We start from the raw sequence: 26,471 nt of genomic DNA on the forward strand, positions 1-26,471 counted from the left end.
TACTAAAATCAGTAAATGGGTTTTTACCATCTATAGGAATAAAGAGAATAAAAAGGGCTCACACACATACCTATCACCATCCAATTCCGCTTTTTTTATATTATGAAGCAGATGCATAAGAACTTCAATTTTCATAGGAAGACACTTAAACTTTTTGGCTACTGATCTCACTTCTTCCACTGCTCCTACATAATCACCACTGAAAGAAATAGTTATATTAATGAGTACTGTATCATGCATTTAACTATCACCGAGAAAAAATATCAATATCGTGAAATTAGGCAAATACGAAAAATTTATACAATTTTCAACAAATGCAGAATCATCTGTTCTTAACCAAAAATTGTAAAATCTTCTACCACAAGATACAAAGAATAAGTAGCATTAACAAAATGCTTCTAGTGCTATTGTATAAATACAAATTATGCTTCCTGTTACTTGAGAATAAAATATTACGGAAAAATATCTTAAAATCTTTGCAAAGAAACCAAAAATATTTCATACGTATCGATCAAGAATGTTTTTCATTATTTAGATTTTGTACTTACTTATTTAATCGACACTTTACCAAAGGCCCAAGCATTAAGTTGTCAATTCTTATGATACTTTTTCTTTTCAGTATATCAAATATTTCCTTGACCACTTCATATTTACGAGTCGCTGCTGCTGCCATTAATAATGCTTGACAATTTCTTCTCACTTGCTTTCTAGCATTATCATCATTACCTTTGAATCCCACAGCTTCCCCAAGAATTTTCACTGCCTCTGAAAAGAAAGAATAAAATTCAAACAACTTTATATATTAAAAAGTATGGAAAAAAGGATGCGGAAAGAGATAAAAATACAAGAAAAATAGCTTTTATAATAACTACAGATAGTTTACCTTCACAGCCGGGTTTATGCTCTTTACTTTCCTTGAACTGGTTGTTATCAGAATGAGATACTATACTAAATTTAACTATTACATATGAACCAACAAATAGATATAAAAAAAGTGAGGCAGGGAAGAATACAACATAAGAAATCATATCATTAGAATCAATAGATGAAATTAATAACTAACATCTTGTTCTTAACAGACCAATAATAGAGGTAATATGTTATCTCAATAAATCAAGAGCCCAAAATAAGAAATAATGTGCATACTTCATCCAAAAACCACCATGTCTAAAATATCACCAAATGTACAAAAATATCTAAAGCAATTCAAATTATAACTTTAGCAGGAATTTTTTCTTAAAGACGTAATTTGTATTTTTCCTTGCTATACAAATCTGAGTCCTTTACAATGTGATATGACTTCAGCACGAGTTGGAACGGACACTGAATCATAAACAAGTTAGAGAAGATACCAACAGGTAATATGAAGGAGAAGCCCAGCCCATCCTTCTGTTTCAGACTATTCACTTTTGACCTTAGGTCTAGGACTGAGAGGAGTGCCTGAGCTGGGTAATGTAATTTAAGAGACTTAGCTTGGAAATATACAAATTTCTAAAATCTTTCATTTGTTTCTAAAGGTTCAAAGGCCACTCATGAATGGCAGAAACAAGGGATAGTGACAATGCCCTAGCTAGCAGGACAATACCCTACAGACTGATCATATATAGGCATGATCAGAGCCCAAGGCCCCCCCCCCCCAAGCTAGGACCAGGGAGAGCCCTGTAATGACTGCTGATGACTCAGCAGGTAGACCTATAGGCTCCTCCAAAACCCAATCCTTAGCTCACAAGGATGATGAGGTTGCAGACATTATAAGAAACTATGAAGCTTAAGCGTGACTCGAACCCCAGTCTGGCAAACCGCCACAGGGACGTTTCAAATAGGCCACCACAACCCATATAAAGGCCTTTTGTCTATTGAAATAGAAGATTCACTCATTGATGGGAGGAATTACCCTAGAACCCAAATTGGAAGGTTCTGTTTCTTTACTGGACAGCTCATCCTAAAGACAGACTCCAAGAACTTCCTTGAACTTCCTAATAGGTCCACTAGGGTTGTAAAATTTATTAGGGACTTAGCCAGTACTGGCTTAAAAAATGCCAGTACAAGGTCACCAAAACCTCTCCCCTCTAACAGGAAGAAGAAATCAGAAGTGTCAAACCGAGCATATCAAGAAAAATGTTTTGAAAGACAAAGGCATCCTTTTCCTTACAAGGAGGATGGAGGAGTTTCTTCTTCGCAGATGTAGTCTGCAAGTAAGTTGCTTGTCACGTACCTCACTAGCTTTAGACAACTGATCAGCATGCAAGATTTGTGCTGACGCATCCCCTTGAGAGGGGAACAACAAACAGGTAGAAGAGCTAGTCATTCTATTTTATCTTCAGACTTATGATGAACATAATACCTTAGATGAGATGCATACTTGTCCTGTGAGGAACTGGAAGTGATACAAAACTACTGTACTCAGCAGCTCCCTCAGGACCTATGGGCAACAGGGCTAGGCCTCTGAGTTCTTTCTTAAGATGGCAGAGGTCTGCACTGATCAAAGTTGCATCTGCAAATGAGCAACCTCACAAAGCCAGAAAGAACAGCATTTGGAAACTTCCTTCTTGTTCCTACTGAGGCTAATGAGATGGCTGTGACATTTGTGTGCAAGATATAAAGTCCTCTTTGAGTAGCACTACATGGCCATCACAGGACAACTGGTATCTGTATCGACTTCACATCAGAAGGATAGGATAGAGGTCACAAACTGGTATTTGAGGCACACTAGTATTAAGTCTTTGTAACAAATTCTGTGGAATGATGAAGACAACAAAAACTACAAACCTCTAAGGTTGACACTATGAGAGATCCTGAAAACTCTTCTATTCTCTTGCTGAAGCAGAGAATGAAACACAGTCTTGAAAGAAAGGTCCCTATGATTCCCTCCTCAAGCTAGCAGGAGGTGTAGGTGCTGGGGAACATCCCCCTTTAAGGCTGCTCAAAGCTCCCATTGAGAAGGACCGCTCTCCCAAGAGGGAGGGATCAAAGGCCTATCGTGGAGCTTCTTCAAAAGAGGCAAGCAAGGATGTCTATGATCTGCTGAAAGGTGATCTGGCCAGACATGTTCTATGCAACCTGCATCATAGTCTCCAGGACATGACTGAGAGCTAGCAGAATGGAATACAAATCTACTTGAAGCCATATCAGAATGTCCCACAGAAAGGACTGGGAAGAGGGCAAAGATCTTCCTTCCAGCATGGATAGTGTAGGTGCTCCGTCAATGGTAGGACCCTTACCTGTGGCTGGTATGCCAGAACCATCTGTCCTAATGGGCTCAGGGTCCTGCTGACCAAATATTAGGAAAATGGTCATATTGCCTACCATTACCTGGCCTTGAATGGTTTGTATAGGACCACTAACTGGTAACCAATGCCACAGTGGTACCTGTCATATCAAGCCCACACTCTGCATGATGGACATCAAAGAAATCTGTTAGCAGGTGAACTCCATTATTCCCCTCGGCGAAGGTAAAGCAGCTATCTTGAAGGCGAGAATGCTTCTCCTATGTCACAGCAGGAATGGGAAAAGTGGGCATATTGCTTCCCCTTTGCCTTGCCTACAGAGCCAGCGATGGTTTCTCCATGACCATTCTCCTACATCCGATAAAGGAGGAACCCGCATATCACATTCACAATTTGCACAAACAAACCTGACCCGAAGGTACTAGTCGAAGGGTGAGATCTGATACTCCCTTACAGAAAGAGAGAGTGACTCCCAAGGGGCCAGGACAGTCCTCCTATGTCATGATAAGAATAATGAAGGTAGGTGCATATGCTTATCCTCACCTGACTTATTGATCCACCTGACCAAACCACAAGGTAGCAGTCAGCTGGTGTAATCAGTCATTCCATCCTAAACAAGAACAACACTTGCTGTTAGTTCCAAGGTGCTTCTTGTGAGAGGCCTCCTGCAAAACTACTATGATTTCTTTCTAAAAAGGTATCCAAAGAAGAGAATAGGAGGAGGAAGGAGTTGGTAGAGGAGGAAGAAGAGGGAGCACACATGCATCATATCCCCCTTGTCAACTGTTCTTCCTTACTATTACTAATGGTTCAACAATTCCTACTGATTAGGAATAGAAGCACTACTTATTTGAGTTTGCTGATATGAGTTACAAAGGAGAAATTCTGTCAACAGCATTCCCTCGAATTTTGTCCTTTACTTGGGTGTGAGGTCAGACCTTAAATCACAATCCTGGGATTATAAGAGTGAAGGGGAGTCTCAATCTACTGGAAAAGACTTTGAAGAGATTATTCCAAAAACTTCAAGCTGATACTCAGGTAGACACTTGCGTGAACAACTTGGGAATGAAAGAGGAGATTTGGGATAACTGAGGGACTGCATGCAATACAAGTCCCTCAAGTCACCAAAAGCACAAAATCTACATCACCATAGGCTGAGTATAGAGTAAAAGTTATAATTCAATAGTCTGAAAAAGTACAAGTTCGGACGAGAGGGACATAGAATCATCCTCTGACCCAGCAATAATTCGTAATGAGCCAGCGGGAGAGAATCAGAGAATGGTTGTACAAGAATTCTATTGTAAAAATCCAGGATCATATCACCTGTCGACATGTCTACAGACGGAGCCTGGAAGGTAGGTCTGAAATGGATTTAGATAAAAGGGGAAGAGGGAATGTGCAAGGCAAGGCATCCCTTGTATTGACAGCAGGACATATGCCTCTTGTTTTGCTGCTCCTTCCCTCCTCTTTCCTCCTAACATCCCTACAGGATTGAGCCTGTAAGTGAATTGAATGTTAATTTGTTAATATTTTTATTTACATTTAAAGGGTTATAACTTTTTCACTAAATTCAATTACTAAACCTATAAAAATGAGCGTATTTGTGTATCTATGGACATGTTGTTTATGATCTTGCTCCCAGAATGAATGAAAACTACTAAACAGAGATACCACTGTACAGTCATCTTTATGAGGAGATTACAAGTCATAATGGGAATGAGGAGGGTAGGACAAAGCAGGGGTTATTGATAATTTGTGACATACATTTCCTAGTTCAGGTTATCTTTGCATAAAAAGCATAGACTGACCCATAAATATAATAAAACAAAAAATACCAACCTTCAATTCTTCCATTTTTGACAAGTGCAGTGGAAAAGTCTATCACTTTGTATTCATCCAAGGTAAAGGATGGATGAGCTTGTTTGAGGTCAATGTACACATTAAGAGCAGCATCAAAGTTTTCTGCTGATACATAAGTACTGAGGAGGGTTGCAAGCATCCCTGAACTCATTTTTTCTCCAGTTTCTTCTAAATCCTGCAAAACATTGAAGAAAAAACTAAGGAAGCATACAATTACAGTACAATCAAAGGTCTCTTTAAATTCTTAATCTTAAAGCCCAAATATAACATGATAATTGTTTCAGTACGTCATCTGCCTTCATGAAACAGTACACTATCATAAGGGTGAGAAAGAATATTTATAAAACTTGAGATGATCCAGCGTATAATTACAAAACGGTTTCCTAATCCATCAAATTCTGATACTTCAAAAGAAAAAATGTTATTTTCATTAGTAAAATAAATTTTTGAATATACTTACCCGATAATCATGTAGCTGTCAACTCCGTTGCCCGACAGAATTCTACGGGAGGGATACGCCAGCTATCACTATACTAGAAGGGGGTGTACTCACAAGCGCCACCTGTGGCCAGGTACTACAGTACTTGTTGTTGACGCCACCTCACTTTTTCCTCGGTCCACTGGTTCTCTATGGGGAGGAAGGGTGGGTCAATTAAATCATGATTATCGGGTAAGTATATTCAAAAATTTATTTTACTAATGAAAATAACATTTTTCAATATTAAACTTACCCGATAATCATGTAGCTGATTCACACCCAGGGGGGTGGGTGAAAAACCAGTGTACAAGACTAAAGGATAGCTAAGTATCCCGTATTTCATATAATCAGTTATCCACAATAACAATGAAATAATAAGTACCTGGTAAGGAAGTCGACTTGAACCGTTACTCTGCCTTTAATAAGATCGTCTTCCTTACTGAGCGCAGCGTTCCTCTTGGAAGGCTGAATCAACTCAAAGGTGCTAAAGTATACAGGGCTGCAACCCATACTAAAGGACCTCATCACAACCTTTAACCTCGGCGCTTCTCAAGAAAGAATTGACCACCCGCCAAATCAACAAGGATGTGGAAGGCTTCTTAGCCGACCGTACAACCCATAAAAAGTATTCAAGAGAAAGGTTAAAAGGTTATGGGATTATGAGAATGTAGTGGCTGAGCCCTCGCCTACTACTGCATTCGTTGCTACGAATGGTCCCAGGGTGTAGCAGTACTCGTAAAGAGACTGGACATCTTTGAGATAGAATGATGCGAACACTGACTTGCTTCTCCAATAGGTTGCATCCATAACACTCTGCAGAGAATGGCTCTGTTTGAAGGCCACTGAAGTAGCCACAGCTCCCACTTCATGTGTCCTTACCTTCAGCAAAGCAAGGTCTTCTTCCTTCAGATGAGAATGTGTTTCTCTAATCAGAAGCCTGAATAGTAAGAAACTGAGTTCTTAGAACTTGGAAAAGAAGGTTTCTTGATAGCACACTATAAGGCTTCTGATTGTCCTTGTAAAGGTTAAGACCTTATTAGATAGTACCTAAGAGCTCTAACTGGGCAAAGTACTCTCTCCAGTTCATTCCCCACCAAGTTGGACAGGCTTGGGATCTCGAACGACTTAGGCCAAGGACGTGAAGGAAGCTCGTTTAGCAAAAACCGAGCTGCAAGGAACATGTAGCCGTTTCAGATGTGAAAACAATGATCCTGCTGAAGGCGTGGATCTCACTTACTCTTTTAGCTGTTGTCAAGCACACGAGGAAAAGAGTTTTTAATGTGAGGTCCTAAAAAGAGGCTGATTGGAGAGGTTCAAATCTTGATGACATAAGGAACCTTAGGACCACGTCTAGATTCCAGCCTGGAGTGGACAACCGACGTTCCTTTGAGGTCTCAAAAGACCTAGGGAGGTCCTGTAGATCTTCGTTGGTGGAAAGATCCAAGCCTCTGTGGCGGAAAACCGCTGCCAACATACTTCTGTAACCCTTGATCGTAGGAGCTGAAAGGGATCTTACTTTCCTTAGATATAACAGGAAGTCAGCAATCTGGGTTACAGTGGTACTGGTTGAGGAAACTGCATTGGTCTTGTACCAGCTACGGAAGACTTCCCTTTGAGACTGATAGATTCTGAGAGTGGATGTTCTCCTTGCTTTGGCAATCGCTCTGGCTGCCTCCTTCGAAAAGCCCCTAGCTCTTGAGAGTCTTTCGAAAGTCTGCAGGCAGTCAGACGAAGAGCGTGGAGGTTCGGGTGTACCTTCTTTACGTGAGGTAGACGTAGAAGGTTCACTCCTAGAGGAAGAGTCCTGGGAATGTCGACCAGCCATTGCAGTACCTCTAAGAACCATTCTCTCGCGGGCCAGAGCGGAGCCAACCAACGTCAGCCGTGTCCCTTTGCGAGAGGAGAACTTCTGAAGTACCCTGTTGACAATCTTGAACGGCGGGAATGCATACAGGTCGAGATGGAACCAATCCAGCAGAAAAGCATCCACGTGAACTGCTGCTGGGTCTGGAATCGGAGAACAATACAATAGGAGTCTCTAGGTTATCGAGGTAGCGAACAGATCTATGGTTGGCTGACCCCACAGGGCCCAAAGTCTGCTGCAAACATTCTTGTGAAGGGTCCACTCTGTGGGGATGACCTGACCCTTCCGGCTGAGGTGATCTGCCATGACATTCATACCGCCCTGAATGAACCTCGTTACCAGCGTGAGCTTTCGATCTTTAGACCAGATGAGGAGGTCCCTTGCGATCTAGAACAACTTCACGAAAGAGTCCCTCCCTGCTTGAAGGTGTAAGCCAGGGCTGTGGTGTTGTCAGAGTCCACCTCCACCACTTTGTTAAGCTGGAGGGACTTGAAGTTTATCAAGGCCAGAAGAACCGCCAACAACTCCTGCAATTGATGTGAAGTGTCCTTTGCTCCTGATTCCATGTTCTCGATCATTCCTGTCCGTCCAAAGTCGCACCCCAGCCCGTGTCTGATGTGTCCGAGAGGAGACGGCGATCGGGTTTCTGAACAGCCAAAGGTAGGCTTCCTTGAGAAGAAAGCTGTTCTTACAACACGCGAGAGAAGACCTCCTCTCTTCGGAAACAGGAACTGAGACCGTCTCTAGCGTCATGTCCTTTATCCAGTGAGCAGCTAGATGATACTGAAGGGGGGGAGGTGGATTCTCCCTAACACGATGAACAGGGCCAGCGATGAAAGTGTCCCTGTTAGACTCATCCACTACCTGACTGAGCATCGGTTCCTTCTCAGCATACTCTGGATGCATTCTAGGGCTTGGAAGATCCTTGGGGCCGACGGAAAAGCCCGAAAAGCTCGACTCTGAAGATCCATACCCAGGGAGACAATGGTCTGGGATGGGATGAGCTGAGACTCCTCAAAATTGACCAGGAGGCCCAGTTCCTTGGTCAGATCCATAGTCCATCTGAGAATCTCCAGACAGCGACGACTTGTGGGAGCTCTTAAAAGCCAGTCGTCTGACGGAGCCGGACACAAGATCATGGTACTGCTGCACAGTCTGTGAACTGTCAACCATGGGGAAGCGAGGAAGTACAGTGACAACCCGAAGCTGTCTAGACTGTCTGGGTCGTACAGACAACTCCTTATCGGGTTGCTGAGGTTGCCGCACTGCGTCACAACAAGTCACTTCTGCTGGTTGTTGAACGTCTTCCCAGTGACACACTGACTCCGTAAACAAAAAATCCTTTAACAAGGACTAAGCTTGGACTGTATGTCTTGCAACACAGCTCAAGGTCTATGGGAGCAGGTGTGGTAACAGACGGGGTTAGTGACTGAAATGGAACCATTACCTTCCCTGGAAGCATGTTATGCTTAAATAAAAGTCCATAGGAGGCTACGCAGCTAAAGGCTCCTCTCCAAATGACAGAGTCCTCAAGGGAATATCAGAAGGAGGGAGAAAAGCACTTTCTCATCTACAGGGACCATATCCGAGAAAAGTTAAGTTCTCTCAGTGAGGGTTTCAATGGTGCAAAAGCAGCAGACTAGAAGGCAACATTATGAAACTGCTTGACAGTCTAGTGAGTTGGCAACAACCAAAGATGTATGACTGAGAAGCATGCGGTAAGGTATGCAGAGCATGTTGTATGCAGAGCATGCTGTATGCAGAGCATGCTGTATGTAGAGCATGTTGTATGCAGAGCATGCTGTATGCAGAGCATGTTGTATGCAGAGCATGCTGAATGCAGAGCATGCTGTATGCAGAGCATGTTGTATGCAGAGCATGCTGTATGTAGAGCATGTTGTATGCAGAGCATGCTGAATGCAGAGCATGCTGTATGCAGAGCATGTTGTATGCAGAGCATGCTGTATGCAGAGCATGCTGTATGTAGAGCATGCTGTAAGGTAAGCAGAGCGTGTTGCATGGCGTTTAACATTTCTCAGAAATTCCATGACCAGTGCTAGAGTGCTTCATGCATGCTTGCATGGGGTTTTAATATCAACATAATATTTACCTTACCTTCATAACTCATGATTCATTTTTGTTTTGAAGATATTTTGCCATATTTTGCGATTTGTTAAAAATGTTATTTTCATTAGTAAAATAAATTTTTGAATATACTTACCCGATAATCATGTAGCTGTCAACTCCGTTGCCCGACAGAATTCTACGGGAGGGATACGCCAGCTATCACTATACTAGAAGGGGGTGTACTCACAAGCGCCACCTGTGGCCAGGTACTACAGTACTTCTTGTTGACGCCACCTCACTTTTTCCTCGGTCCACTGGTTCTCTATGGGGAGGAAGGGTGGGTCAATTAAATCATGATTATCGGGTAAGTATATTCAAAAATTTATTTTACTAATGAAAATAACATTTTTCAATATTAAACTTACCCGATAATCATGTAGCTGATTCACACCCAGGGGGGTGGGTGAAAAACCAGTGTACAAGACTAAAGGATAGCTAAGTATCCCGTATTTCATATAATCAGTTATCCACAATAACAATGAAATAATAAGTACCTGGTAAGGAAGTCGACTTGAACCGTTACTCTGCCTTTAATAAGATCGTCTTCCTTACTGAGCGCAGCGTTCCTCTTGGAAGGCTGAATCAACTCAAAGGTGCTAAAGTATACAGGGCTGCAACCCATACTAAAGGACCTCATCACAACCTTTAACCTCGGCGCTTCTCAAGAAAGAATTGACCACCCGCCAAATCAACAAGGATGTGGAAGGCTTCTTAGCCGACCGTACAACCCATAAAAAGTATTCAAGAGAAAGGTTAAAAGGTTATGGGATTATGGGAATGTAGTGGCTGAGCCCTCGCCTACTACTGCATTCGTTGCTACGAATGGTCCCAGGGTGTAGCAGTACTCGTAAAGAGACTGGACATCTTTGAGATAGAATGATGCGAACACTGACTTGCTTCTCCAATAGGTTGCATCCATAACACTCTGCAGAGAATGGCTCTGTTTGAAGGCCACTGAAGTAGCCACAGCTCCCACTTCATGTGTCCTTACCTTCAGCAAAGCAAGGTCTTCTTCCTTCAGATGAGAATGTGTTTCTCTAATCAGAAGCCTGAATAGTAAGAAACTGAGTTCTTAGAACTTGGAAAAGAAGGTTTCTTGATAGCACACTATAAGGCTTCTGATTGTCCTTGTAAAGGTTAAGACCTTATTAGATAGTACCTAAGAGCTCTAACTGGGCAAAGTACTCTCTCCAGTTCATTCCCCACCAAGTTGGACAGGCTTGGGATCTCGAACGACTTAGGCCAAGGACGTGAAGGAAGCTCGTTTAGCAAAAACCGAGCTGCAAGGAACATGTAGCCGTTTCAGATGTGAAAACAATGATCCTGCTGAAGGCGTGGATCTCACTTACTCTTTTAGCTGTTGTCAAGCACACGAGGAAAAGAGTTTTTAATGTGAGGTCCTAAAAAGAGGCTGATTGGAGAGGTTCAAATCTTGATGACATAAGGAACCTTAGGACCACGTCTAGATTCCAGCCTGGAGTGGACAACCGATGTTCCTTTGAGGTCTCAAAAGACCTAGGGAGGTCCTGTAGATCTTCGTTGGTGGAAAGATCCAAGCCTCTGTGGCGGAAAACCGCTGCCAACATACTTCTGTAACCCTTGATCGTAGGAGCTGAAAGGGATCTTACTTTCCTTAGATATAACAGGAAGTCAGCAATCTGGGTTACAGTGGTACTGGTTGAGGAAACTGCATTGGTCTTGTACCAGCTACGGAAGACTTCCCTTTGAGACTGATAGATTCTGAGAGTGGATGTTCTCCTTGCTTTGGCAATCGCTCTGGCTGCCTCCTTCGAAAAGCCCCTAGCTCTTGAGAGTCTTTCGAAAGTCTGCAGGCAGTCAGACGAAGAGCGTGGAGGTTCGGGTTTACCTTCTTTACGTGAGGTAGACGTAGAAGGTTCACTCCTAGAGGAAGAGTCCTGGGAATGTCGACCAGCCATTGCAGTACCTCTAAGAACCATTCTCTCGCGGGCCAGAGCGGAGCCAACCAACGTCAGCCGTGTCCCTTTGCGAGAGGAGAACTTCTGAAGTACCCTGTTGACAATCTTGAACGGCGGGAATGCATACAGGTCGAGATGGAACCAATCCAGCAGAAAAGCATCCACGTGAACTGCTGCTGGGTCTGGAATCGGAGAACAATACAATAGGAGTCTCTAGGTTATCGAGGTAGCGAACAGATCTATGGTTGGCTGACCCCACAGGGCCCAAAGTCTGCTGCAAACATTCTTGTGAAGGGTCCACTCTGTGGGGATGACCTGACCCTTCCGGCTGAGGTGATCTGCCATGACATTCATACCGCCCTGAATGAACCTCGTTACCAGCGTGAGCTTTCGATCTTTAGACCAGATGAGGAGGTCCCTTGCGATCTAGAACAACTTCACGAAAGAGTCCCTCCCTGCTTGAAGGTGTAAGCCAGGGCTGTGGTGTTGTCAGAGTCCACCTCCACCACTTTGTTAAGCTGGAGGGACTTGAAGTTTATCAAGGCCAGAAGAACCGCCAACAACTCCTGCAATTGATGTGAAGTGTCCTTTGCTCCTGATTCCATGTTCTCGATCATTCCTGTCCGTCCAAAGTCGCACCCCAGCCCGTGTCTGATGTGTCCGAGAGGAGACGGCGATCGGGTTTCTGAACAGCCAAAGGTAGGCTTCCTTGAGAAGAAAGCTGTTCTTACAACACGCGAGAGAAGACCTCCTCTCTTCGGAAACAGGAACTGAGACCGTCTCTAGCGTCATGTCCTTTATCCAGTGAGCAGCTAGATGATACTGAAGGGGGGGAGGTGGATTCTCCCTAACACGATGAACAGGGCCAGCGATGAAAGTGTCCCTGTTAGACTCATCCACTACCTGACTGAGCATCGGTTCCTTCTCAGCATGCTCTGGATGCATTCTAGGGCTTGGAAGATCCTTGGGGCCGACGGAAAAGCCCGAAAAGCTCGACTCTGAAGATCCATACCCAGGGAGACAATGGTCTGGGATGGGATGAGCTGAGACTCCTCAAAATTGACCAGGAGGCCCAGTTCCTTGGTCAGATCCATAGTCCATCTGAGAATCTCCAGACAGCGACGACTTGTGGGAGCTCTTAAAAGCCAGTCGTCTGACGGAGCCGGACACAAGATCATGGTACTGCTGCACAGTCTGTGAACTGTCAACCATGGGGAAGCGAGGAAGTACAGTGACAACCCGAAGCTGTCTAGACTGTCTGGGTCGTACAGACAACTCCTTATCGGGTTGCTGAGGTTGCCGCACTGCGTCACAACAAGTCACTTCTGCTGGTTGTTGAACGTCTTCCCAGTGACACACTGACTCCGTAAACAAAAAATCCTTTAACAAGGACTAAGCTTGGACTGTATGTCTTGCAACACAGCTCAAGGTCTATGGGAGCAGGTGTGGTAACAGACGGGGTTAGTGACTGAAATGGAACCATTACCTTCCCTGGAAGCATGTTATGCTTAAATAAAAGTCCATAGGAGGCTACGCAGCTAAAGGCTCCTCTCCAAATGACAGAGTCCTCAAGGGAATATCAGAAGGAGGGAGAAAAGCACTTTCTCATCTACAGGGACCATATCCGAGAAAAGTTAAGTTCTCTCAGTGAGGGTTTCAATGGTGCAAAAGCAGCAGACTAGAAGGCAACATTATGAAACTGCTTGACAGTCTAGTGAGTTGGCAACAACCAAAGATGTATGACTGAGAAGCATGCGGTAAGGTATGCAGAGCATGTTGTATGCAGAGCATGCTGTATGCAGAGCATGCTGTATGTAGAGCATGTTGTATGCAGAGCATGCTGTATGCAGAGCATGTTGTATGCAGAGCATGCTGAATGCAGAGCATGCTGTATGCAGAGCATGTTGTATGCAGAGCATGCTGTATGTAGAGCATGTTGTATGCAGAGCATGCTGAATGCAGAGCATGCTGTATGCAGAGCATGTTGTATGCAGAGCATGCTGTATGCAGAGCATGCTGTATGTAGAGCATGCTGTAAGGTAAGCAGAGCGTGTTGCATGGCGTTTAACATTTCTCAGAAATTCCATGACCAGTGCTAGAGTGCTTCATGCATGCTTGCATGGGGTTTTAATATCAACATAATATTTACCTTACCTTCATAACTCATGATTCATTTTTGTTTTGAAGATATTTTGCCATATTTTGCGATTTGTTAAAAATATATTGCAAGGAATACATATATATTTTTATATAAGTAAGACAAATAACCTCCATTATCATAATGTTTGTGTAGGCATACATGTATATGATTACAAATGCAAGCATGAAAGTAATGAGGTGTTATTATTGTCATTTGTTATTTCTCAAGTTGAGGAGAAAGTGGCAGATGCATGCGTTGAGGTGGCTGACTCATAGCATGAGGTTGCTGCCTCAAGGGTTGCGCTTGCTGAGTGGTTGGCGGATGCGCAGTAGCAAGTTCCTGAGGAACGAGTTTAGGTTCCTGAGGCGCAAGGCTAAGGTGTTGTGCTTGCCTTGAGGAGGGTTGAGCTCGCTGCAGCGAGAGCTGAGGAGACTGACTCATGGATGGGAGAGGTTGTTGTACCTCAACCGAGAGTTGCATCAATGGTGGAGCAGCAAGTGGAAGCGGAGGAAGAGAGGTATAAGCCTCCTGATCCCATTGCTGAGGTTGCCTTAAGGAAGGCGGAGGGAGCTGTACACCACTGGGAACAGTAAACTCAGAACGTGGCTCAACATCGTACGCCTGGCAGGCGGTACTGCGGTCAGGCGGAGCGAGCGCAGGCGGAGCGAGTGCAGGCGGAGGCGGAGGCGCAACCTTCTCAGCCCGACACTCACGCATCAAGACTGAAAGTTGTGACTGCATGGACTGCAGTAGAGTAAACTTGGGGTCGGCAGACACTAAGGTCTGCTGAGGTAAAGCCTTAACAGCAGAGATCTGTTGTGGCAGAACCTTACTCCTCTTAGGCGGAGTGCAGTCACCTGAGACTGAGGAGAGTCAGAGCTAACCCAATGACTGCATCCGGGTTGTTGAACTCTAACTTCGTACGTCTGGCATAGGTCTGGACTTTACGTTTAAGAGGTCTTGAGACCTGAGACCAGCGTTTTCTCCCCGAAATTTCTTCTGCAGACGAGCAAAATAAGGGCTCAATCGTCTGCGGGTGGGAGTGACGGTCTCTTAAGACACGCCCGCAACCACCGAGGATACTTCTGTGCGCCGATCAAGGCCTGCCGAACCCTTTTGCCCTTCGACATTGCTTCTCCCCTGGGCTTGGGAGCTTGCAAGAGGTCCCGGACTGGGAGGACGACTGACACGCACAGAAGTACCCTCACGCACAACACTGACACACTTTGCGCTAATCACTTATCACTTTGATTTTCTGTTTGCACTTATTTCACTGAACTCGAAACTTTAAGTGGTTTGTACCTGAAACACGCAATTCTATCCTTTCTCAAAAGTTAGTAATTGCGAAAACAGAATTACAATGTAACAGAAAAATCTAATGAAAGATAAATAATTCAGTGGCTGGAAAGAGACTAAACACTAGATCAAATAAACTACGTTTAAAATCTCTCACCGCATAAAGCTTGAGAACAAGAAAACTCTAGAAACGTTTACCTTCTTCCCCTAAAGAGACTAGGGAGAAGAGCAAAAACGATAACAACGTTACTCGCTTGAACGAAACGTTTATCCTCCTCTTTCTCCCTCCGTCTCTATCTCTCTCTCTCTCTCTCTCTCTCTCTTGACTTAGAACCTGAGAGAAGAGCCCAATCATATATATCGTTAAAACATATTATTGTTAAAGGAAAAAATTTCCCAAAATGAAAAGTTCCTTTGTAGAATTAAAACCATTAAGTTAAGAAAGAATGAACAAAACGCTAGACACGGTTACTCTTACTGCAACGTGACACCGTGAAAATTCTCTCTCTATCGTAACGATAGAGCGCAAGTTGAACGTTCTGAAACGTCAACAACTGCAGAGACAAAACAAAACGTTAGTTCAACTTTGAAAACAGTACGAGACTATCAAAGAAATTCTTTCAAAAACATTAAAATAGCATAATATGTTAACAGGTAAAACCGAAATGACGGGCTCAATGTTAATTAACTTCGGTACAAGAAAAGACCGCCTACCATTAGGAAAGGTCGAATATATAAAAATTAATTTTAATAATTTTATAATAAAAGGAAGTTAATCGAAGAGGCCTATAAAAGGCGGAGAGATATAAAATAAATCTATAACTTTTGTTAAGCAAAATTAAGAAAGAGAGTCTATACTCTCTAAGACACCAACACTTCCGTCTAAGGGAAGGGTCGGCCATTTAAAGGTGAAAGAGAGTTCATACTCTCTTCGTCACCATAATAAAATTAATTCCAAAAGCTAACTAAGCTAATATAGAAGTTTCTAGTATAGCGAATAGCTGCAAATTTTAGAGAAATACTTCACCAAACCGTGAACAATACTCCAAAATCATAAGCGTATCCAAGAACGTCTTGCCGGAAGCACGACAGAGGAAAAAGTGAGGTGGCGTCAACAACAAGTACTGTAGTACCTGGCCACAGGTGGCGCTTGTGAGTACACCCCCTTCTAGTATAGTGATAGCTGGCGTATCCCTCCCGTAGAATTCTGTCGGGCAACGGAGTTGACAGCTACATGATTATCGGGTAAGTTTAATATTGAAAAATATATTGCAAGGAATACATATATATTTTTATATAAGTAAGACAAATAACCTCCATTATCATAATGTTTGTGTAGGCATACATGTATATGATTACAAATGCAAGTATGAAAGTAATGAGGTGTTATTATTGTCATTTGTTATTTCTCAAGTTGAGGAGAAAGTGGCAGATGCATGCGTTGAGGTGGCTGACTCATAGCATGAGGTTGCTGCCTCAAGGGTTGCGCTTGCTGAGTGGTTGGCGGATGCGCAGTAGCAAGTTCCTGAGGAACGAGTTTAGGTTCCTGAGGCGCAAGGCTAAGGTGTTGTGCTTGCCTTGAGGAGGGTTGAGCTCGCTGCAGCGAGAGCTGAGGAGACTGACTCATGGATGGGAGAGGTTGTTGTACCTCAACCGAGAGTTGCATCAATGGTGGAGCAGCAAGTGGAAGCGGAGGAAGAGAGGTATAAGCCTCCTGATCCCATTGCTGAGGTTGCCTTAAGGAAGGCGGAGGGAGCTGTACACCACTGGGAACAGTAAACTCAGAACGTGGCTCAACATCGTACGCCTGGCAGGCGGTACTGCGGTCAGGCGGAGCGAGCGCAGGCGGAGCGAGTGCAGGCGGAGGCGGAGGCGCAACCTTCTCAGCCCGACACTCACGCATCAAGACTGAAAGTTGTGACTGCATGGACTGCAGTAGAGTAAACTTGGGGTCGGCAGACACTAAGGTCTGCTGAGGTAAAGCCTTAACAGCAGAGATCTGTTGTGGCAGAACCTTACTCCTCTTAGGCGGAGTGCAGTCACCTGAGACTGAGGAGAGTCAGAGCTAACCCAATGACTGCATCCGGGTTGTTGAACTCTAACTTCGTACGTCTGGCATAGGTCTGGACTTTACGTTTAAGAGGTCTTGAGACCTGAGACCAGCGTTTTCTCCCCGAAATTTCTTCTGCAGACGAGCAAAATAAGGGCTCAATCGTCTGCGGGTGGGAGTGACGGTCTCTTAAGACACGCCCGCAACCACCGAGGATACTTCTGTGCGCCGATCAAGGCCTGCCGAACCCTTTTGCCCTTCGACATTGCTTCTCCCCTGGGCTTGGGAGCTTGCAAGAGGTCCCGGACTGGGAGGACGACTGACACGCACAGAAGTACCCTCACGCACAACACTGACACACTTTGCGCTAATCACTTATCACTTTGATTTTCTGTTTGCACTTATTTCACTGAACTCGAAACTTTAAGTGGTTTGTACCTGAAACACGCAATTCTATCCTTTCTCAAAAGTTAGTAATTGCGAAAACAGAATTACAATGTAACAGAAAAATCTAATGAAAGATAAATAATTCAGTGGCTGGAAAGAGACTAAACACTAGATCAAATAAACTACGTTTAAAATCTCTCACCGCATAAAGCTTGAGAACAAGAAAACTCTAGAAACGTTTACCTTCTTCCCCTAAAGAGACTAGGGAGAAGAGCAAAAACGATAACAACGTTACTCGCTTGAACGAAACGTTTATCCTCCTCTTTCTCCCTCCGTCTCTATCTCTCTCTCTCTCTCTCTCTCTCTTGACTTAGAACCTGAGAGAAGAGCCCAATCATATATATCGTTAAAACATATTATTGTTAAAGGAAAAAATTTCCCAAAATGAAAAGTTCCTTTGTAGAATTAAAACCATTAAGTTAAGAAAGAATGAACAAAACGCTAGACACGGTTACTCTTACTGCAACGTGACACCGTGAAAATTCTCTCTCTATCGTAACGATAGAGCGCAAGTTGAACGTTCTGAAACGTCAACAACTGCAGAGACAAAACAAAACGTTAGTTCAACTTTGAAAACAGTACGAGACTATCAAAGAAATTCTTTCAAAAACATTAAAATAGCATAATATGTTAACAGGTAAAACCGAAATGACGGGCTCAATGTTAATTAACTTCGGTACAAGAAAAGACCGCCTACCATTAGGAAAGGTCGAATATATAAAAATTAATTTTAATAATTTTATAATAAAAGGAAGTTAATCGAAGAGGCCTATAAAAGGCGGAGAGATATAAAATAAATCTATAACTTTTGTTAAGCAAAATTAAGAAAGAGAGTCTATACTCTCTAAGACACCAACACTTCCGTCTAAGGGAAGGGTCGGCCATTTAAAGGTGAAAGAGAGTTCATACTCTCTTCGTCACCATAATAAAATTAATTCCAAAAGCTAACTAAGCTAATATAGAAGTTTCTAGTATAGCGAATAGCTGCAAATTTTAGAGAAATACTTCACCAAACCGTGAACAATACTCCAAAATCATAAGCGTATCCAAGAACGTCTTGCCGGAAGCACGACAGAGGAAAAAGTGAGGTGGCGTCAACAACAAGTACTGTAGTACCTGGCCACAGGTGGCGCTTGTGAGTACACCCCCTTCTAGTATAGTGATAGCTGGCGTATCCCTCCCGTAGAATTCTGTCGGGCAACGGAGTTGACAGCTACATGATTATCGGGTAAGTTTAATATTGAAAAACGTATGCAATTACCTTCACCAGACTCAAAACTCTTTCTGTGTTATTTTTCTTGGCATGTAACAAAATCAGTCGACGAATAGTGCCCCTTGTTTTAAATCCCTTAGTTTGTAGTTCAGTTAAATGCCCCTCTAACTCCTCGATATTCATGTCATTCTGTAAAAAAAATTTTAAAATATTCCAACAATTATAATAAATTTTTTTTCCCATTAGATTTACCACTCAAATACCCAACATTCATGGTTTTGAAATTTCCGTTTATTTTTCAAACACTAATGACATTCATAAAATGGAGTTTAAAAATCTAACTTACAGGATGTGGTATCATGTTATAATCTTGTTCTTTAGGTGGATGACCCAAACTCTTATCCACTATCATATGAACGTGTTCCTTCAGCTCTGCTTGAATGGATTCATTGGCCCTTCCAACGAGAAAATCTGCGGAAATTTCAGATATGCCAATTTCATTTTTCTTGAGTTCCTGAAAAATACATAAAAATAATTTTCATTATCTTATTAAAAAGAATTAGTTCTAGAACAAAGGCTCATAAAAGTTTTTAAATTATTAGTTGCTCATTTGATGTAAAACAGAGGTAGTCTTTATAATCAGGAATCTATATGAAAATTACAAAGCTAAAAAGAAATAATTATACCCAATAAATCTAAAATTCCCTGAGCTAGTGAAGATGAGGACATATGTATCATACAAATCTGATATAAAGATTAATACTGTATCTATTAATTGTCAATACTGAAAACACTTATAGAGGAAGCTACAAAAACCAGAATTTCATTAATAAAATTTCTTATTTCTATACTCACCTGATGTTCATATCGTTTTTTCTCTAGAAGGTCGGTTTCATCAAATTAACTCTAAAATTTCCCTGTTTCCTTTCCCTTCAATAAATATATGTCCTTAGTAAAGGAATAGAACATTCTATCAATAAGAAGCCCAGAACTGATGCACCAGAGTGTCTTTGTCCTTTCAGCTTCTCTGTAATTAGGTTTAATTCAGACATTCTCCAGATTGTTCACCTATTACTGAGCATTAAGATATCTTCCCCCTGATTTGTTAGTAATTACTGTATGTAGTGTTCAAGGGAATTGTTTCTAAGAGTTCATGATCCAAATTCTCTTGATGTATTATGTCCCGGGAAACACTGTGATTTAAATAACTGTTGTGAAGAATGCCTCACGGTCCCTCTCATGGAAAATTGTTTCAATGGTTACTGATCAAGTTAAAAATCCAAAACTCTAAAGGGAACTTAATTCAGGAGTAAATCCAGGGAAGACTAGGTTAGTTGATTATACTGGAGATGACTATGGTAATGACACACCACCTTTAGATACTTAACATAATCAGCCAATTTTCGATAGTGATGGGTTTCAAAAGCTCCTGATATCACTAGCTTCCTCTTTTAAGACTAGAAGCCCAGTAAATCCTCTCTTAAAAGCAGTAATTCCGATCCTCATCGCCCAGTTGCCAAAGCTAACTTAACTTCCCAAGATGAATTTAGAGTTAATAGTGTTCTTTCAGTAAGAGTTCTGAATGTTCCCTGAGTAGCTGCAGTAGATTTGATAGCCTCTCACTGAACTTTAATCACCTAAGTTACTTTATATCATTCAGCTGTTAAATCCTTGTAATACCACAATCTAAGTCGCTCTATTAGAAAACTAGATTGTGATTCAGAAGACCAAGTTGGTAGTCTGGATCCTAATAGCCCAACACTTGCTAGTGTAAGCGTTCCTAAATAATCTCGAATTACATACAGTATGTAAATTATGTGCCGTATCACATGATACCTTTAAATCACTAAATGAGAACCTGAGAAATTGAGAGGTATATGTTCTCTTGGAAGTGGCTGCTTCAGGACTTGGAAGAATCAGAACTTGAGTAACTTACTGGGATACCTTTCAAAAATAAGTTTCCTTAATTGAAAATTAAATACTTTATGGAAGTAAGGCTTTCCCTCTGAATCATCTTCATTCTCATGTTACTGAGCCTGGTAAATTTTCTTAAAATTCATCAACAAACTTCCTTTATTGTTCACCTCTTACGGTAACCCTTTAGAAAATGTTCTTGAACTTACATTAATGCATTTAGGGAATATCTCAAAATGTGCTAGTGGCCAAGCCTACATGGGGCATTCAAAACATGATTCAACAATCAACTTTCTGAAGTTTAATATATATTGAAAATTATCTTTCTATTCGACAGAAGTTATGCAATATTTTACATATTAATAAGTACAGTACTGTACAAGGTGGTTGATCATGAGTGCCTACTTCAGTAAGTTGATAAAGATATTAGGAACCAGAGTACCAGAGCTAGGGCTTCTATCTACGAACCCTGTGGTCTGAAGAACAGAACTGTGTTGCAGAAAATAGTGGATGTCACGCAAATAGAAGAATCTGAAGTAATTTCAGCAGTATGCTCTGTAGAGGCTATGACTTATTCAGTGCTATGTACCATCTGAATCCTCACCGAATGGTGCACTAGAACTGCTTGGAGAAAATTAAGATGTTAGCCAAGGGTTCTCAGTCTTCTCCTGAACCTAATGCAAAGTAAAATAATTTAGGCGTATGCTAAACGTTACTTTACTTTACATTCGAACAATACAAGCAGTCACTATTAGATGAACAGAACTCTCAAAAAGAGGAATTTAAGCAAACAACTTTCCTCCATATATAAAATCAAAACAGAATCCTATGGCCGGCAAAATTAAAAAAGCTGGGAATAATTCGTAATCTTCCTTTGATATACTCATTCATATTTGAACCACTCTCACCACTATTTCATGACAATTCTCGAAGAAGATATAAACAAAAGTTAAATACCGAAAACCACAAAGGATAGAACTTAATTTTAATCGTGGGGAGAATTAGCGACGAGAAAATTGAATGGCAAAAGCAACCATAACGTATCATCACCTAGATAGTTGCCATCGACTGTAAGATGGATCTATGCTTGCCACAGGGGGAAGCCATTTTGCAAGGAAAGAAAACGGGAGATTTTTATTGAAGTAGGTATTGACACTTAAAACAGATTTGAGAGATATAAACGAACATCTGGGGTTTAATAGAAATAATAAGCCATATGATAGTTCAAATATTTTTTTACCTTTCTAATAAATTAAAAAATTTTAATTCCAAAGAATACAGGGTATGAGAAAAATAAAATTTATTTTTTTCTCATTTCTGAAAAAAAGAAAAACTAACACGAAATGACTTGAAATGAGGTACAGGTATAACTGTACTTACAGTCTACAAGATATTGGTCTTAAACTATAAAGGATAATCTTTCATGATTGTAAACAATAAACTCACCTTAAATAATGGAACAATTTGATGCTTATCAAGCCCATTCCTAGAAGATGTTATATCCAAAAGAAATTGGCCACCCCAGTCTTCGAGATTGCCAGAGGTCTCATGCTGAGGAAGAACAGCTTTGTAAAGAAAAAATTTCAAATTGCTCTATGCTAGCTTTCTTTGTGTTAATTTCCTAATATTTCATTTTGTTAAGGTACTTAAATGGCTAAACAGCAGTTTGATAAAAACAAATATTTGTGAGCTTTAGATAGTACCAGTAGCAAATTCTATTTACTGCAGGGGGACTATAAAGGGTAGATGTTTCTTCCTTTCAAGTTTCATATATACAATTCAGTTCAGTAATATTCAATATACATTCCAATTTCATTTAACTAATCAAAGAATTCACCCTTTGAATGCCATTACTAATGTCCACTATTTCTATTCTGTACAGCACCATTGGACATAATACAGAATGAAGTAATTAGAGGTACTACAGGAGTTAAAAAAACTATCAGATAAGATCCAAGAAAGTAGACTGAGGTGGTACGGTCATGTCATGAGAAGAGATGAACAGTATATTGGGAGGAGAGTGATGGAAATGGAGGTACAGGGAACGAGAAGGAGAGGGAGACCAAAGCGAAGGTGGGTGGACTGTATCAAAGATGACCTTCGATCAAATGGATTAACCGGTGATGAGGTGTAGGACAAGGTAGATGGAGAAAGCTGACCAGAAACATCGACCCCACATAGAAGTGGGAAAAGATGTAGACAAAGAAGAAGATATATCATTATATATAAATGGAAAGTTAATTCATTTAGCTACATTATATTAAAAGTTGTAAAGTCTTATCTTGCATAGCTTTGGTGCTGTTACATAAAATGTCCCAAAAAAAGGCCAGGGGCTTGAGTGCCAAATTATTCGGTGAGGGGTTGACACTTAAAGGGTCATTTACCATACATTAATCACATATCTATTATCAAACTAGAATAAAAAAATAAAATGATTCATAAAATCTACTATCAACTCAAAGGTAAAAAAAATATAAGTATCTACTGTATTCAAAAGATAAAAAATAACTATTCCAGTTTTAGCAGTCATATTCTTAAACCCAGAAAATCTGAGAATAATTGTACTGTTGTCATACAGACTCTTGTATATTAAAAATTAAACATTTTGTAAATTTATGTGAGATATGTTTCATGAAGAATTCCTTCTTTGCGATAGGCATGATGCTCTAAATTATTACAGTTTTGGAAATAATTACACAATTTATGATAATTTTCTTGAAATTTTGCTATATGATAACTTAATAAAAGAAGGCCACATTTATCATTTGTTACATGATTGTTGGCATATATCATTACAGTAGACACCAAATTCCTTAACAGCTTTATCCTAGACAATGACAAAAGGTAAAACAGTAGTTTCCGTGATTTAGGCCACAAACAGGGTTGCAGCATAAATCAAAACAAAATAAAGTTTTAATACTGATATATTTAAAATATCTTATCCAAGTGTTCTAAATCTTTAAAACTATTTATGAATTATTTCCACACTTAACCAATATTCTTAATGCTAGTAGTCTAGTAGCTCTTGCTATTCAAAAATAAAAAAGGGATTTTGACAAAGGAAAAATCTATTTCTGGCCGAGGAACCTGTCTCGCCCAGTGAAATGCTCCTCAACCACAACCATAGATCCCTCAACAATTAGACCTCTCCCTCATCAACATACCCCTCCACCCCTACATCTCCCCACCCCTTATGTAAAATAACAACATAGCCCTCTAGCACAATAGCCCTAGTTTCCCTGTCTGTCTAGTCTAGTCAAACTGATCCCCTTCACATGTTCATTGCGCTTTATTAAAATTAAATTGTATGAAAGAATAATATACAGTAAGAACACTCAAGATGAAGAGGAAGGAGGTAGATTTCATTATTATTATTACTTGCTAAGCTACAACCAAAGTTGGAAAATCAGGATGCTATAAGCCTAAGGGCTCCAACAGGGAAAATAGCCCAGTGAGGAAAGAAAATAAGGTAACAGATAGAAAAGTGTATTTGAGTGTACCCTCAAGCAAGAAAATTCTAACCCAAGATGATGGAAGACAATGATACAGAGGCTATGACACTACCCAAGACAATGATGTGATTTTGGAGTGTCGTCTTCTGAGAAGAGCTGCTTACTATAGCTAAAGTCTCTCTTCTACCCTTACCAAGAACTGTAATGACTCTTGCATATTCATTAAGGTACTGTAATTAATTTGAGTTAAAAATTATGCTTAAATCAACTACAAAGTCCCACACTAAGATAGAGGCAAAACAGTAATACAACCATTCCCAAAAGAGACTCCTTATCTACGGCTCAGCGTCATTCTCTACTAAATTATTAAATCACAAGCCAGACATCCTATTCCTCGCAGCTGCAATCGAGGGGGGACTCAAACATAAGTGTTCCCCTCTGCCTCTTCTCTGCCTCCCTTAATGAACTGGTCAGGTTTGGGTCCTCTAAAGGGCTATAAATGCACAGAATCTTCCAAGTTGATTGGGGTCTGGAGAAGGTCAAGGCACATTATTTCCCTACTGACATGTTCGCAACAGAATGTTTGTCTGCAGAGGCCCCCAAATAGCCAAAAACCTTGGGGACTGAGCTGTGGATCAGAGAGTTCTGCAAAGCAGCTCTCCACTTCTTCACTGCTGCCTGCACAACTCCTTGGCCAGAGTGACATAGAATTATGCACCAAAGTGCCACTACCACCTCTAGACCAACTAGTTTTGAGAACCGGGACACCAGAGCATCCCAAGCCTTCAAAAACCAATAGGCCCACCGGTTTTTTGCCTGGTATGATAAAAAAGATCACTGTACACTATACAGCATGAGTCTCCTGTCCTTCTTCCAAGCAGGAACTAATATCCCTATCCTCTTTACACAATACATCATAGTACCTGATCTGTGGTTAAGCCATGAGATTGCTTGGAGGGTGGCCATAGCAAAAGTCTCCATGGCCACCAACACAAAAGACGAAAAGGCGTAACTTTCTGATCAGTCTCTCTCCAAGGGATAACTTCCTGTTATCGCACACAAATAGGGGTCAACCTGAAGAGGTGCTAATGCACAATACTGAGGTAGGTAGAGCCTCACTGCCTCAAAGCGCAGGGACTGGTGGAGAATCTTATTGAACTGACTGCAAGAGATGAGTTCTCAGATCCACATATCTGATCGTCAACTTGATCCAGGGCCAACTATACTCAACTCAGTAAGAAAGGGTCAATTAGGGAGGGCACCAGGTTTTAGATGGATTCCCCAGCTTTTGCCACATCCCCATAGATAACTGAATGACCTAAAAAAACCCAAGACTTCCACAGGTCATACGCATCATTAGCAGTCTCCACAGTAATAGGCAAAGAACTTCTAGTTTCCAAATGGGTGCGGTAAACACTGGGGGGTACCCCACACCACCAAAACCTGAAAAGCCTGCCGAAGCAGATCTAAAGGCTCCTTGCTCCTGAAACTTATTCCCAGGGACATATGCACAGTGGCAGTGAAAGCAGTCACACCTCCTGATGAGACCAAAGCAGCAAAAGACTTCTGCTGTGTCCTTGGACATTACCAAAACAAACCCAGGTGAAGACTTAGCTCGCTTCTTCCCCTTCAGGGTGTACGCCTGCCACTGCAGAGGAGACTCCAACCTCCACACAGAGCACGAGGATGATTTGAAACAATCATGCTCCCTACAAGACACACAGAGTGAGTATGGATCTACTGTATAGCCAGATTACTCATAAACTGGTTGCAGCATACATCCTTTCCCCACCAAATATTAATATCTTGCTTTATTTCCATCATTACAAGTCAACAACTGCATTCACTTCCTGCAATAGAAAAAAAAAATGAAAAAGTTTGGTGAAGCACTGTCAGTACATACGTACTTGACAGCATCCGAATCAATAAGTGCAGCTTTCCAGCTGGGAAGGGGGTGGGGCTCCTCACCAGCACCCCTCACCAGTTGGATAAACAGTAGTTATCAAAGCTTTAACGACCATCTCCTGAATGCACTGGATCAATGTCCCTTATTAAGGGAAGAGGGTTTGAATGTTGCATAGGTTAGCCAGGGCACCAACCACCTGTTGAGATACTACCTCTAGAGAGTTATTGGGTCCCTTGACTGGCCAGACAGTACTACATTGGATCTCTCTCTCTCTCTCTCGTTACAGTTCATTTTCCTTTTGCCTACACATAAACCGAATAGTCTGGCCATTTCTTTACATATTCTCTTCTGTCCTCATACACCTGACAACACTGAGATTACCAAAAAGTTCTTACTTACTCAAGGGGTTAACTACTGTAATGTAACTGTTCAGAGGCTACTTTCCTCTTGGTAAGGGTAGAAAAGACTCTTTAGCTATGGTAAGCAGCTCTTCTAGGGGAAGGACACTCCAAAATCAAACCACTGTTCTCTGGTCTTGGATAGTGCCATAGCCTCTGTAC

General features: G+C 41.6%; 1 protein-coding gene across 4 annotated transcripts in view; it reads right to left on the reverse strand.

Moving 5' to 3' along the window:
* The window catches only part of LOC137627692 (leucine-rich PPR motif-containing protein, mitochondrial-like), a 180,239-nt gene that overhangs the window by 70,652 nt on the left and 83,116 nt on the right, over positions 1 to 26,471 (reverse strand). For all 4 annotated transcript variants that reach the window (XM_068358907.1, XM_068358904.1, XM_068358906.1 and 1 more), the window contains 6 exons: positions 22,000 to 22,104; positions 18,986 to 19,153; positions 18,688 to 18,828; positions 5,067 to 5,262; positions 549 to 765; positions 71 to 199 (listed from right to left, as the gene is read on the reverse strand). In XM_068358907.1, the coding sequence (XP_068215008.1) occupies positions 71 to 199; positions 549 to 765; positions 5,067 to 5,262; positions 18,688 to 18,828; positions 18,986 to 19,153; positions 22,000 to 22,104 (956 nt within the window). The remainder of the gene's footprint in view (positions 1 to 70; positions 200 to 548; positions 766 to 5,066; positions 5,263 to 18,687; positions 18,829 to 18,985; positions 19,154 to 21,999; positions 22,105 to 26,471) is intronic.

The sequence above is a fragment of the Palaemon carinicauda genome, chromosome 35 (assembly GCF_036898095.1).
Source record: "Palaemon carinicauda isolate YSFRI2023 chromosome 35, ASM3689809v2, whole genome shotgun sequence".
Lineage (NCBI taxonomy): Eukaryota > Metazoa > Arthropoda > Malacostraca > Decapoda > Palaemonidae > Palaemon > Palaemon carinicauda.